The 14493-nt window shown below is 49.9% G+C and overlaps 1 protein-coding gene across 1 annotated transcript; it reads right to left on the reverse strand.

Annotated features, from left to right (window-relative positions):
• Positions 1-2082: 2082 nt before the first annotated feature.
• Positions 2083-13752, reverse strand: LOC144129956 (acetylcholinesterase-like). The gene is made up of 7 exons (XM_077664009.1): positions 13358-13752; positions 11910-12166; positions 9761-10004; positions 8972-9277; positions 7073-7466; positions 4988-5259; positions 2083-2341 (listed from the first exon to the last, which is right to left on the reverse strand). Exons 1-7 carry the CDS (start codon positions 13750-13752, stop codon positions 2083-2085), a joined length of 2127 nt encoding a protein of 708 aa, XP_077520135.1.
• Positions 13753-14493: the final 741 nt, after the last annotated feature.

A 14493-nucleotide genomic window follows, 5' to 3' on the forward strand; every position in this document is an offset into this window, starting at 1 on the left:
CATAATTTTTGCATCTCGAGCAAATTTCTCGGGTTTACCCCGATTTTTACTTGAAAAGAATCCACCACAAGTAAATTAGCGGACACCTTGTGCTGACATCGAGAGGGGCTTTTCAGTCAAACGTTCATTTTTTAAACGTCTCTTAAGGGTTTTATTAATGACGGTGCTCAATTTGAGGCAAAGTTCGAACAATAAGTTTCGGAAACAAGAAGCCAAAGCACAGACACTGACCAGACGTCTCAATGACACTACTGTATCAAGGAAATCCACGCTAATGGCGACCTGCTGCAAGGCTATTTTGTGTTTACAATGACGAAGTTGACATTTAATGAATGCTGCCTCAGTGTACAAATAAAGGCAGATGGCTGCTTCACGGGCATATGAGCGCTGCGCATTAGATGGTAATGGGCGCGGCGAAAAATCTGTAATAACAGTCGAACCTCGTTATAACGAAACGGTTTATAACGAAATATTGGATATAACGAAGGAATGACGATTCCCCTTGCAAGCTCGGTCAACACTGGCTACAACGAAGCTACGGCTATAACAAAGTAATCGCCGGGCCCCTTCAACTTCGTTATGACGAGGTTCAACTGTAACCGGTTCTAAAAAAGGTTCGAAGTGCAACGTGCTATTTCCATATATTGTTTGCAAAACGTGCACTGTGCAAAAAATAGAGCCCCTTTATCCTTTCCCTTACGGCGCGGTTCAGGTGTCCAAAGATATATGAGACAGATACTGCGCCATTTCCTTTCCCAAAAAACCAATTATTATTATTATTATTATTATTATTATTATTATTATTATTATTATTATTATTATTATTATTATTATTATTATTATTATTTTGTCCCGCAAGAAAACGAGCACTTAGTGAATTTTCTCCTACAAAATATGACCGGGCAAAACCCGAATAATAGAACCTTTTGCTGAATAACCCTATTCGTACGCAGTTTAAGCTCGAACAATATCGCCCGATTTTACACCCTGAATTCGAGAAAAGAAAACAGAAACGAAGGGCTCTATAAATAACCAGGGAATATATCCCTTGCGATTGGAGGACAAAGAAATTGGACGGACGATCAGTCTGATGCGAGCAACGAGGGTATGCAGTGATGATTTTGCCTCATTGCTTTTATAATGAAAGCTTTTCCAAATTATGGCTTCTTGAGGGCCGGGAGCGTACTTAACGGTCTGGCAAAGCGCGCACGCGCGCATTTCTCGGGAGTGAAGAGTCACTTCCGCAAGCGAACAAGGTCCTTATAAGAGCGCTAGCGACCTCGGGACCTCGGCGTGGCCACGCTATATTGACGTTATCGTTGACCCTAGCGCCACCATACGTCTACTGCCCTCGCTATCTCGATCCTAGCTTTGTGCCTTAATTTGTTTACCGTCTGGGAGAGCTGCACTAAGCTTCACTTCACCCTGACAGCAGATTCCAGGCGGAGGGGGTGGGGCACCGTAGCAGTGCTTCCACACTAAAATTACGCAGTGGTTACTGCTCTTAACTCTCGGAAAGCACCTCAAAAAATGAATCCATGGAGGCATGTCTGCGAATACGTGTTTAATTCATTCATCACCAAGATGGCAATACATTGAGGAGGGGATGTGGCAATATATACAGTACAAATATAAAGGAACAGGCACTCGTACAAGAACATAAGAGGTACAAAAAGTTATGGCGTGGGTGCGAACAGGACGCTTGACATTAAATACACGTTTTGAGGTAGCATTCGTATATTCTTTCATCTACTGGTTGTTCCCGGGATCCATATCAACCATACTCGCAGGTAACTTAACTACACTTTCTCTCCAGTAGTTAGTAGCATTGGGATAGCAGCGTGAAATTACTTTCACCGCGGCTTCTTATTCATTTCGGTTCTCCGAAAGCCGTAGTGAAATTTCGGCTCGTGCAATAACACCATCATTGATCATCCTGGAATCGATGCCTAAAGTCCAAAACATAGGGGATAGTTAAAATTGAAGTTCCTGAAAAATAAACCTTGCGGTGATCTCTTGCATAAGCTGGGTAGAGGACGAATTGGACATGCATAGTTGTATATATGCAGTCACCGTCGCTCGTCAAATCCGGTACTTCTCGGAAGCCCACTGCCGTGTTTCGACGCGGGGTTTTGGCTCGGACATTGCCGCCAGGGTTGCGCCAGACGTGTGCGTGTTTAACTTTGTCGACGTGCGAGTGTCAGCTCGTTGGTGCAGACGCACGTGCCGGCAAGCGTCGACGTCCAGGACAACTGGCGTGACTGTCTTCGCGTCCGTCAAGATCGCGCTCCTGGAGCCTGCGCTGTACGGCCTCCATGTTTCTGCGGTGGCCGGGAGCTTCCTGCCGACAGAAGAGACGTCGCTACAGCGGCAGACTGCAATGCGACGTTTGCTGATGTCTACAGACGTCAACTCTTGATGTCTGTAGACATCATCAAGAGATAAAAAAAGTATACAGAAGATAAGGGCTGCAACGAGCAAGTAACCTGAGTCATGAGCACCATCCTGTTAATCAGTCATGCAAGTACACAGCGGAGCAAAGACCACTTCTAGTGACCTCCATTTAACCCTCAATCGCGCCAGATGCGGCTATATCGGAGCCCCGCAAACTTCCCTGTACTGATTAGCGCTGCAATTAAGTTACCAAATCTCAGTGAAGAGAACGTTTTTTTTAATAATAAATATTAATTAATCAGAATTTTATCATATGTGACCTGCAAGGAAAAAACACCACTTTTCTGCTTGTCGCGCAAGTCGCGAAATTCAGGCGAGAGCTATAGCGTAAACCTTGTCAGTTGACCTTGTCAGTTGACGATAGGAAGAGTAAAATTTCACAGTGCACGGTCAATCATGAGTTCAAATACATCACCTGTGCCACCCAGGTAGTGTACTGTATACACCTTTATCCTGCGGGAATATGTACATCGGGCAGACTGGCCACTGTCTTAACACCCGGCTCAGAGAACATGAAAGGTAGCTTTCCACAGATGACGGGGCGAATTTGCCTGAACATTGCAGGAAGCACAAGTGCACTCCGCTCTTCAAGAAGACTACATTTTTTGGGCGCGGTAAAGAGTCAGCGCGAAATTCTAGAGGCATACCATATCGTTAAACAAACAGATCGATGTGTAAGTGACACGGCAGTGAGCCTATTCGATAAAGGAATAAGATTTTTGAACTCTTTAACGTAAACGTGTTGCACAATGATTGCGGTCCTAATGGTTGTCTGTGATGCTGCAATCTACCTTTTCTTATAAATTTGTCATGTGTGCGCAAGCGTGGTTTGATACTGAAGGGTATAAATGTGACCGTTACTGAAATAAAAGCACTCGATAGTCCAGCGTCATCCTGTGTTTCTGTTCTGTGTCTCCGTTCTTTGCGCTGGTTTTCTTTCTGCAATCATGAACCGACTCGCACAGCTCTCCACTCTACTGGACCAGTTGACCTGCCACAATGGCTCAGTGGCTTTCGCTCTCGGCTGCTGAAACCAAAGGTGTGCGGTAAAATTCTGGCTGCGGTGGACGCATTTCGGTTGGATCGAAATGTACAAACTCCCATGTGCTGTGCGATGCAGCGCAGATTGACGACCCCAGGTGTTCGAAATTGATCCAGAGCCCACCACTACGAGTCTCTCACAGGCCATGTGACTTTGGGACGTTTAAGAACAGACGCCATACCATACCATACCATACCATACCATACCATACCATACCATACCATACCATACCACACAACACCATACCACACTGTATACCATACTACACCACACAACACAAAACAACGCACACTACACCATACCATACCATACCATACCATACCATACCATACCATGTCATACCATACGAGCAGTCTTTTTTTTTTTTTACAGCGACAGGTGGTAAGCGTCCTCTACTGAGGTTCGCGCAGTCGTCTTAGTAATACAATGTGAGCCGTCTGTGTAAGTGGTGGGTGCGTTGCCATGAAAACCATTCGGAGGGTGGCTACCTTGTAAGGAGGAGAACGCGTAACCGGTAGCTGGTTTCCGCGTGCCCACAATTGACGTGGGCGGGATGTAACGCAGCCGGGTGCAGTCGCGACCTATTTTCATGATTTTTTTTTCTTTGGCGCGTCGGCGTGTTTTAGATGAGGGGAGAGGAGGGGCACCATTTTTAATCGCTGATATCTTCGGTGTTATTGAAGCTATAGCTTAAAAATGTTTGCGGTGCGGTGATGATGCTGCAATACCGATCGCTCGTCCTCTTTTCCTGACCTAAGTAAATATCATTTCATGGCTGCTTTAACGACCATCAGTTATCTTGACAACGCATAAAATGCCCCGCCCATGGCCATTTCTTCTTCTAGATTTCGACGAGGATGTTATTCACGTTTGTGCGCTGACTTGCTCTGCGCTCTTCATGTCTCTTAATGTTACAGCTACCATTTTTCCTTTCCATAGCTCAGTGCATTGTCCTCAGTTTAAGTACAACTTTTTCGTTATCCTCCACGTACGTTTCTGCTCATAAAGATGAGTACCGGTAAGATACAGCAGTTATACACTTTCCTCTCGAGGGATATATACTGGTAAACTGCGATTCATTATCTGCGAGTACCTGCCGAAAGCACACCACTCCATTATTCTTATTCCAGTTATTTCACTCTCATGATCCGGATCTACGGTCACTACCTGCCATATACCTAGATGCGTTCTCTTACAACTTCCAACGCTTCGCTGCCTATATTAACTACTCTTGCAGTGAAAGAAGGAAAAGAGAAAGAACGAAGAAAGAACGAGGTGCCGCAGTGGAGGGCTCCAGAGTAATTTCGACCACCTGTGAATTTTTGACGTGCACTGACATCGCACAGCACACGGGCTTCTTGCATTTTGCCTCCATCGAACTTCAACCGCCGAGGCCGGGATAGAATCCGCGTCCTAGATCGAACTCGCATTCGCGTTTCGTACGGCGCGGCTGCACAGCTGCAATTAAGGCTCCGAGAAGCGAGCACTCGCCCCGTGTTGGCGAAGGAGGCCAGAGCCTCGACGATGCGCTGGCCCAGGTCGGCGCCCTCCCCGCGCAGCGCGCTGGGCTCGGCGAAGAGGAAGCGCAGGGCCGCGTAGTGGGTCGCCTCATTGAACGACGGCGGCACGCCGAGCACGAACCGGCGCACGTCCACCCCTCGGCGAGCCATTGTGTCGCCGAACAGCTGAACGGGGCAGCGGTACTTGACGTCCGCGTATGCCTCGCTCCACACGGCCGTGGCGTTGGTGCTGTTCAGCTCGCCCTGTACAAAAGAGTTTGGTTTGGTTTGGTTTATGGGGGTTTAACGTCCCAAAGTGACTCAGGCTATGAGAGACGCCGTAGTGAAGGGCTCCGGAGATTTCGACCACCTGGGGTTCTTTAAAGCGCACTGACATCGCACAGCACACGGGCCTCTAGAATTTCGCCTCCATCGAAATTCGACCGCCGCGACCGGGATCGAACCAGCGTCTTTCGGGCCAGCAGCCGAGCGTCATAACCACTCAGCCACCGCGGCGGCCTGTACAAAAGAGTGGCGTGGGATTTTTTAAACCTGAAGTGCTTTTAGCTACACTACTCGCTCTTCCGGTAACCACGGCGAACCTGATGCCGAACATGAAGCCGAACATTTCGAAGACATTCCGAAACTATCCGTCCGAATGGTATCCGGTAGAGAAAACTTTGCAATAACATCGTCCCGAGCTAGATTCCGACTAGCGCTGGCGGCAACAGAGAAGCATCGTTTTCCTATGCCTCAGACCACTCGGCTGTCGCCACTCTTTTTTTTTTCTTTGAATCTTTGACAAAGAGTCAGACCACCTCTTGTCGCCGTCTCCAAACTCATACACTGCCTAATCAGGTTGTGTGTAGTCTTTATTCTGGGACAATGTTCAAACGAGTGCAAGCTATAGGTAACGACAAAGCGGATCTCAACCATGTTCTTTGGGAATGCCCTGTTGCCCCCCTGGAGGGCAAAAAGTATAGTCGCTTGACCAATGGGAGGTTCTCCTACTCAGCTCCGATCCAGAGACTTGGACAAAGGTCGTCCAACTGGCCGAAGACGCCGCCAGGAACAAAGACCTTCTGGTCATCGTTGCAAGGGCCGTAAAGTCCCTCAAACTGTTCGAAATTAAATTTTTTTACAATCCAAAAAAAAATTGCCACTTGGCCATCCCCGAAGCCTCTAGCCAAAAATGTTCAAAATAGTATACCCCTCGCAGTACATGTCTAAAATCATCGTTTTCATCATATTTACCCGCCGAATACCTGTTTGCTCCCCCCCCCCTCTCTATTGTCGCTGTTGTTTGTGTAATTTGTGCCGCAACCGTGCGTAAACAGGCAGAAAGCATGCAGTGCTCGCGGGCAACTCACCCGGGCAACTCACCTTACAAGTCTGCGGTGGCCGCATTTCGATGGAGGCAAAATGCAAGGCGTCCGTGACGTGTATAGTGCAATATCTGTACACCACTTTAAAGAATCCCAGGGGGTCCACATTTATCCTCAGCCCTCCACTACGGCGCCTCTTTCTCTCTCTCCCTTTTTTCACTCTCCACATTGCTCCTTCTCTCAAGGCGCAGTTAAGTTTTCACTGGATCACATTCTCCAATATGCAGATTCTGTGGCCATCCCAAGGCCGATATAGCTAATATATTATACGAATGCCCTGGGGATCCGTATCCCACGGGCCTGTCTTACCAAGCAGAGTGTGAGGATACGTTGGCCAGCTCGGACCCTCAAATCCAACAAAAAAGGCCGTGCATCGAGCTTTGGAAGTCGCAACATGCCACTTCACAGGACCTCATGCAAGGTCCAGGTGAAGGAGAAGAAAACTTGACATCACTCGACGATCTGACAATTGAGCGTTGTCGAAATAGTTTTATCATCATCATCATAACTGAGAAGTGAAGCAGATACTATACCTTTCCTCGAAAAACCATAATTTTCATTGTTCCAAATATTTACCGGAGCTGTTTGGATCTGTCCGACTCTTGGAGAAGACAGTTATACGAGGAACTTCGTCTTTTTACCTGAAATTGGCAACGTTTCGCTTACAGATTCGGGGAAGTGCTGGTCCTTACCTCGTATTCGTGCAGAAAGGCGCCAGGGTCGCGCACTCCCTGCGACTTGAGCCACCGGGTCAGCAAGTTTTCGGGCTCCGCGAACTTCTTCATTAGGCGGTCCACGGAGAAGAAACTCTCGTCCGGTACGGTGCCTAGCAGCAGTGTTTTCTGGCGGCCCAACTGCGGATCGGGAGCGCGTCTGAAGTCGTCGGTCGCATCGTCCAGGCTTCTGGAAGCTTCGAGAAGATCGCCGTTGAGTCCGACTAGCCTACGCTGAAGCACTGCCGACCGCTGGTTTCGGAGGCACAGTATCTCGTTCTCGACGAAGGAGGTGTTGTCCTCGGCTTCACAGTACAGCCGACGAGCCAGGATGCGCAGTTTCTTCAACGTCACTGCCGGATCTTCCAGGTACCTGGGTGGAATCGACACAGTCCTTGTAGATGCGGGCGAAGTTTTCCACCCTCATTCACAGCCCACTACACGATATAGACGGAACTGAGTCAATGCGTAAGTTCTTGTCACCTTGTCATACAAGCGCAAAAAAAAAAAGTTCCGGCTCTGTGGTGCCTTGAGGAAAGTTAGTATGGGTCAAAACATGCAAAATGTTTAAAGTAGCCTGGCCAAGAGTGATGCGGATGGCTGTACGAACGACATTGTTTTCCTTTGTGTAATAAGTACCGCATAGAAACACAGCCACCATAGCAACAGCTGCTTAAGAGAGACTGGCACCGCTTCAAGCTGCGATGTCTCACGCCAATTAAGGAATTACGGAAAGAAAAAGCGCGACTTTTCGGTTATCTTTGGGGCGAAGAAGCGGAAGCGGTAACTGAATCATATCCAGCAATTCTGGACAAAAGCATTTTTCAACGGCAAAGAGTTTATGAGCGCAATTTTTTTCACAAATTGTAGGATTTAACTATAACAATTGTAACGGGGCTTAGGTCAGCGCTCAGACAGCGGCGAAACCACGGCGGCGAAGCAGTCTCTGGTATGTCCAGACGTCAGCATGTTTTCACTCTGAGCGATGGCAGTGCGGCTAAGCTAATGCCTCTCTTCTTCTTCACACAATCAATATATCCGCAGATCTCCCATCGGCAGGCTTGCATTTTTTTGCTATTGAAGTTTTTGCCATCGTAAAAAAAACGTTCCCTATTGGTTGTCTATAGCAGTCTTGCGGGCGATGGAAAAACTGTAAAAGAAAGATACTGCTACGCATCGGAAGAGTGGACCACTACCTTCAATATTTCCATGAGAGTGCTTTACAATATTCCAATACTCAAAAACTTTCTCCAAGAAAGCTGATCTTGAGCGCCCCCCTCCCCACTGAACCTCACGTGACCACCCACTGCAAGAGTCACTTGACTGCGTAGGGGGTATTCGCTAGAGCTGCCACTTCCCAACCCTCCTGGATAACTCTCACTGGTGCGCGGTCAACCATGCAATGTCTTTGTTCGAATCCTTGCCTCGAGAAAGTCTGGCAGGAGCGTGGGTTTAGAGTGTCGACGATAACAACTTTGCAGGCCCGTTGCACGCACAATCGCTAAACACTGATGAACTAATAATAACGTCTCGTCGAATACTTAAACGCCTGGACATCTGCTCGCGCTTTCACACTTATTCATGCTGTACAGAGCCGGCAGTTGGCGCCAGGTGAGGAGCGAAACTACAGGTGTACACTTTTCAAGCAGCGAGTACCTCTACCCGTCCAGCGTCCTCTTCCTGTTCGTTCCTGTTCGCGGCAGGATATCTCCACGTGCATGCACCATGTACTACGACTGCTTCTGTGTCACAGAACGCGCCTGTCCCGTGTCCTCGGTGTGAGTCCCTTTCGCTCCGGAATGTTCTCCATGAGCATGCACCAACTAGTTCAGCAACAAGTCCCTCTGAGAAACAGCACAAGGCCCTAGACCAGAGTACCTGGCGTAGGGGCTTCCGCTGAGCATCACGTAGCGCCGGATGTCGGCCACCTCTGGGTACTGGCCCAGCATGAAGTGGCCCACCGAGGCTGCGCCCGCGCCGTGCCCCATGAGCGTCATCGAGGACGCGTTGCCGCCGAAGAGGCCGACGTTCTCCTGGAGCCAGCGCAACGCGGTCAGCTGGTCGCCGATGCCCAGGTGCTCGCCGGAACCCGGCTCGACCGAGCAGCCCAGCAGGCCCAGTCTGTAGTTGGGTATGGCCACCACCACGTCTCCCAGGGACGACAGCACGGCTCCGTCGTACGCCCTGCACGTTTGCGTGCGTTAAGAGCTGGTCCGCGATCTTGTGCGTTCCTGTACTTGCATTGAATACAATTTAATGTTCACGCGGTGGCTGAGTGTTCACGGCGCTGTGCTGCTGACCCGAAAGACGCGGGTTCGATTCCAGCCGCGGCGGTCGAATTTCGATGGAGGCGAAATTCTAGATGCCCGTGTACTGTGCAGTGTCGGTGCACGTTAAAGAACCCCAGGTGGACGAAATTTCCGGAGCGCTTCACTACAGCGTCCCTTATAGCCTGCGTCGCTTTGGGACGTTAACCCCCAAAACCCATAAACCATAAACCTCCTGCATCGCTTGCTTTAGTAGTTTTCGTGTACCTACGAAGGCGTCAAATGTGAGTAAGTTCACTGTTACTGCCGAGGATAACAGCGAAAAAAAAAACACTTCACATTTCTTCGCACAAAGCAAAAGTTTTACCTGCAGCCTGGCGGTTAATGTTTTTTGTCGCACCTGTTGCCAGTGTAGCGGAAATCGCCGCCATGGAGGAAGACGACAACGGTGCGGTTTCCGCATTCGCGCCCCTGGAACATGCAGGTCGTGTCCGGCGTCCACAGATTCAGGTGGAGACAGTCTTCGGAGAACTCCTTCGAGCTCGCAAGCAGCCACGGGGGCACGGGACCGCCGTCTTGCGGACAAGAGTGCCATCCGTCCATCGTGGTGATGGCGAGGTCATGGGAAGAGTTTTCTAGGCTCCCTGCGAACAAGAGACGAGGCAGACGCTCGAAAGACCTCGGGATTGGGAGAGATTTGTTGTGACGTGCAAAAAGCGTGTAAGGATCGAGCGAAACTGACGTGCGCGATGGTGTACGGGTGTCGTCACGCTAGTGTTGCTACATGTTCGATCCGCGCGACGAAAACCAGCGTTGGTTTCACGCTATTCAGTGAAATATGTTAGTGTTGCGTGTAGCCCCACCAGCTTTAAGGGAAAATTGCTATAAGTGGCAGCATCACAGAAGCACACTGCCAGCTTGCCGAGTGTAAGCGGAGTGCGCAACCAATAATAAAAAAAAGTATTGGCAATTTTTAGTTAGAATAAACTGATTTTTCTAATTGTTCATTCAGCACTCCAATTGGATCCGACCAATTACCAACATGGACCAAACCAAATGGACACATTAGATCCCAGTGAGGTATTGCATCCAGGCGGTATTCATAACACGTACTATCGGGGAAAAAAGTAACTGGCCCCCCTGACGATGCACTCCAGGTGTATGCCAGTCTCAACACCAGGAGTGCATCGTCAGATGGCGCTTGCATGCAGTGCGGCAAAGGGTGTCTCGATGGCCAGCAGGCATCAAGGCACCCAAGTGCAGCACGGTTCGGAACTCGGAAGGGGATCGGTTACTTTTGTCTCCAATAGTACACCCTTTGTCGAAAGTTTAGAGCCCAGGAGGTTTGCATCGGGGCCGCGCCGTGTGGTTCGTTATGCATCCTCAGCATTAGAAACCTCTTGAAGATGAGAAAAAATTTGGTCCTCCCCGCTGCGAAAATTAGGACGTGAACAAATGCTACAGGAGTCCCACTATATACACAGCTCAAAACCAAACTCCCGTGGGCTCTAAACTTTTGACAAAGGCTGTACCGTCCAAATGCCTTGTGCCAAAATTTTCACAAGGAAGTTTAAATTATGAAAATTACACGCTTTTACAAACAAAAAAGCATGCATGACAAACAAGGAACGCTGTCGCATACAGCTTAAATGATCTGCAGTGTAGCTCTGCCAAATGAAATTCGTTGTTGCAGGTTTTCTTGTAAATTGAGCAAGGAGCACATTACAAGACAGCGTTATAAGCTCAGTTTTGATGCATCTGGCTTGTTTGATATCGTTAAACGTTAAATAATTGGAAAAGAGACTTAAGTTCCGCCTTAAGGATATGACGCGACAGCCTTAATGAGTTAATGTCCATATATGCGGAATTGGCCATTCTCATCTTTACATTCATAGGTCCCTGGGACTCCTCACGCCACTCCTTCCGCAGTGGTGGAGCGGTTAAGGGATGCACCCTGCACTGCCCCGCGATGGTAGGTGCTGCCACCGGTGTGGCTTGTGCAACCCTGGTTGCTCTTCCCGAGCAACCTGTCGCCACTAGTGATTAATATAACAGCCATCTGCCACTGTGATCAGTTTGCTCACAATCCGGTGGGCAGGTTGTGATAACATCACAAGGTCACGCGAGCTAGATGCCTCAGCTAGGTTGCTTCTCCGGTGGGTGGCCATTTGGGGCGACCCTACGCCACCCTATTTTTTCCTCACAACGCGGACAACGCCGACGCCGCATCCACTGGGTAACGAAACCTTTAACGCTATCACGTTAAAAAAAAAACTGCTTTATGGATGCTTACTTACGACGCAAGGATAGCTTCCATCGCATTTCGTTCCTCCGTCCTCTTCTTGGGCGAAATGAACGCCATTCCACACATGGAGAGGCCGGAATAGACATAGCTTGACAACTAATGCTCTCTCTCTCTCTCTCTTTGTCACTATCTCTATGGCGCACTCATCAAACTCTGCCGTTGCGTCCCCGTTGCTTTCTAACATGTCCGGTACACAACGATGTGCTCTAGTGGCTCCTGGCACGAGAAGATGTCGGCGGCTCACCGAGTCTTCTGGCGAGGACCGACGGCCTGAAGCGGCGCTCACCGAGCGGCGGCAGCGCGTACGGGATGCCGCGGTAGCGTATCACCGGCTGGCCGCCACGCACGAACACGCGCACGCCCTCGACGCGGCCGAAGTTGGACGACAGCGAGAACGAGTAGTTGCTGCTCGGCCGCCAGCTGGCCAGCCGCGCGACGATCACCGACAGGAGCAGCAGGGTGGCGATCAGGGTGGCCAGCCGGCACGTGTGCTTCTCGTACCTGCACGCAGAGAGGTCGTGATGGTTGCGCAAACGGGCCACCTGCTCATATACGCGTTTAAATGTATTTCCAATGAAGTGACCGCACAGGTGGCATGGTTACAGCGTTATACAGACCGATCGTTGATTGGTCGGTGCCTTTGATGACGTACAGGGTCGGTCAAAAGTTACCAGGCCACAGGGTCTGCTGTTGAGCACTACAGTCGGGCAATTACAACGCCCCCGAAGCTCAAGAATATCCGTAGAGGGTAGAAGTAGTATCGTTCTAACTACTGAGAACCTTGATAACTTCATCGGTATCTTAAGTGCCAAGATATACCGTTGAAAACCAGACACTATAACCTGGAAACTTCTGGCTGAACAGTACGTTGGCCGGGTTACCAGGAATTAAGGTTGCCGAAGACATTGGGTGCGAGTTAGCCGATCACTAACCGTTACATGCGGAATGCTACAGGAATTCGTTATCTTATGTGCTGGAACCAGCTATAGGTTCCACTTAAGTTTCGGCAGATTCTGGCAGGGTGTACTGAGAAACGAAGTAGAAAGTCGGTGCCCTTTCGCCGACACTTTACTGGACAGTCAGGCGCAACTGTTCCGAGCGTAATTCGAATTGTCTGTGTTACGCGCGCTAATTGTGCGACGATATACGTAACCAATAGCTCCGTCGTAAAGTTCGTGCTTAACTGCGAAATATATTGCGCTGTGCAAACAGAGTGCTTCAAAAGATGCCTGAGGGGAAGCACATAGCAAAGCGTGGGATCATTGTGGCGGCGGAACGAAAACGTGCGAAGAAAAATCAAAAGAGCTACAACTGGGGCTAGTTGGAAATGCATCCTTGAAGCGCTTGTCTTGTGTGTTCGTCCCTTTCCGTATTTTGGTAGCGCTCACCAATACCTTCAAGGAAGAAAAATCAATGCCGATGTACCAAAGCCGCCCTGCATAGTTCTCTACTGGTAGTCGTATATTGCCTTTTTTGCTCGCAGCGGTTTTGTGCCCTTCAGTTCGAACGCTGTTTACTGCGGCGTGAAGGTTGTCTTTAGGAACGTGCAAACCGGCGGTGGTGCACTCGGGGACCAACTCAGAGATCGAGGGCATTAAGCCGTCGACTGAATACATGGTCTCGGAGCTCTCATGGGCATCTTGGCCGGGCCGTTATTCTCTACTATACCCTAAGATTCTGCGAAGCCTATACCTCGGAATGGACGCGTGCGAAACCTTGGAGCTCTTCTCCTGGGCGGAGCAGGTGGCCTCCTCTTCGTACGCCTGACACGTGGTGTCGGTGATGACGATCTTGTGCACCGGCCGCGGTCTCAACACATGTAGGGACGAGCAGCTGGACAGGGGAGAGACCGTGCATGTGCCCCGCTCGGAGCGTGCGGTCCTCACGGACTGGTCGAGGGACTCTGGCGGCGGTGGTGGCCACGTTAGCGGAAGGCCTCGGGCGTCCCAGGATTGGCCGACCGCATCGTCCGTGGTGGTGACCCGCTCGCTCACCTCCGATGTCACGTCGCCTCTTCTAAGTGGGATATCGGCCGGAAAGGCTGCAGGAATAGTCTTCCAGCTGCCGTCCTCACTCGTATCTTGCATGACACGATGGCTGCCTTGCTTCGACATTATTCGCAGCAGATATAACGGGGTGCAATATCAGCAGCAGGAACGGAACGACCGCTCGGCTCGTTCGTTCTCTTTTTCTTCGCCTCGCGTGGTGGCTCGAGCTGGCAGACGGTGGTCGCTCGTGAGACCGGGAAATTTGTGTAATATGCCCTGACCATGTCGCCATGTCTTTGTTTGAATGAAAAGATGTTTTGCGGGAAGAGCTGCAGGTATCTGCAACGAAGCATAATGACATACCAGCTGCAGGCTGCTATCCGCCACGGTGTTTCACTGGCATTGGAGTTCGGCGAGGGATCGAATCCTGGATGTGGCAGCCGAATTTCGATGGAGGCGAAATGCAAAATAATTTTAGCTCATCTCGTTGTCAGTAGTATGTGAAAGCATGTAATGCATTGCAGGTAAGGCGTAGCAGGCTCTGGGACGCGGGTTCGATCCCGGCCTCGGCGGTAGAATTTCAGTGGAGGTGAAATTCTGAAGGCTCGTGTGCTACGCGATGTTAGTGCACGTGAAAGAACCCCAGGTGGTAGAAATTTCCAGCCCATCGCTACGGCGTCCCTCGTAGCCCGAGTCGCTTTGGGACGTTAAACCCCCATAGACGAAACCTAAAATGTAATGCAGCCGTTTATCGCACAGCGTTCCGGGAGGTGTCATACGCGCCCAGGGACAGTATGATTTTGCATTCCCACACGTAAGCAGTCTTAACTGTCTCTGCCG

This window comes from Amblyomma americanum, chromosome 4, assembly GCF_052857255.1.
Source record: "Amblyomma americanum isolate KBUSLIRL-KWMA chromosome 4, ASM5285725v1, whole genome shotgun sequence".
Classification (NCBI taxonomy): domain Eukaryota; kingdom Metazoa; phylum Arthropoda; class Arachnida; order Ixodida; family Ixodidae; genus Amblyomma; species Amblyomma americanum.

Bases quoted from the DNA above. Each gene is read 5' to 3' on its own strand.
- LOC144129956 (XM_077664009.1), bottom strand. From the start codon at position 13,752: ATGCAAGATACGAGTGAGGACGGCAGCTGGAAGACTATTCCTGCAGCC. The intron at 10,005-11,909 runs GTGAGCCGCCGA...TCTTGTTCGCAG, and splicing joins GGTCCTCGCCAGAAGACTCG to GGAGCCTAGAAAACTCTTCC. The intron at 2,342-4,987 runs GCGAGTGCTCGC...TTCTGTCGGCAG, and splicing joins GCCTCCTTCGCCAACACGGG to GAAGCTCCCGGCCACCGCAG.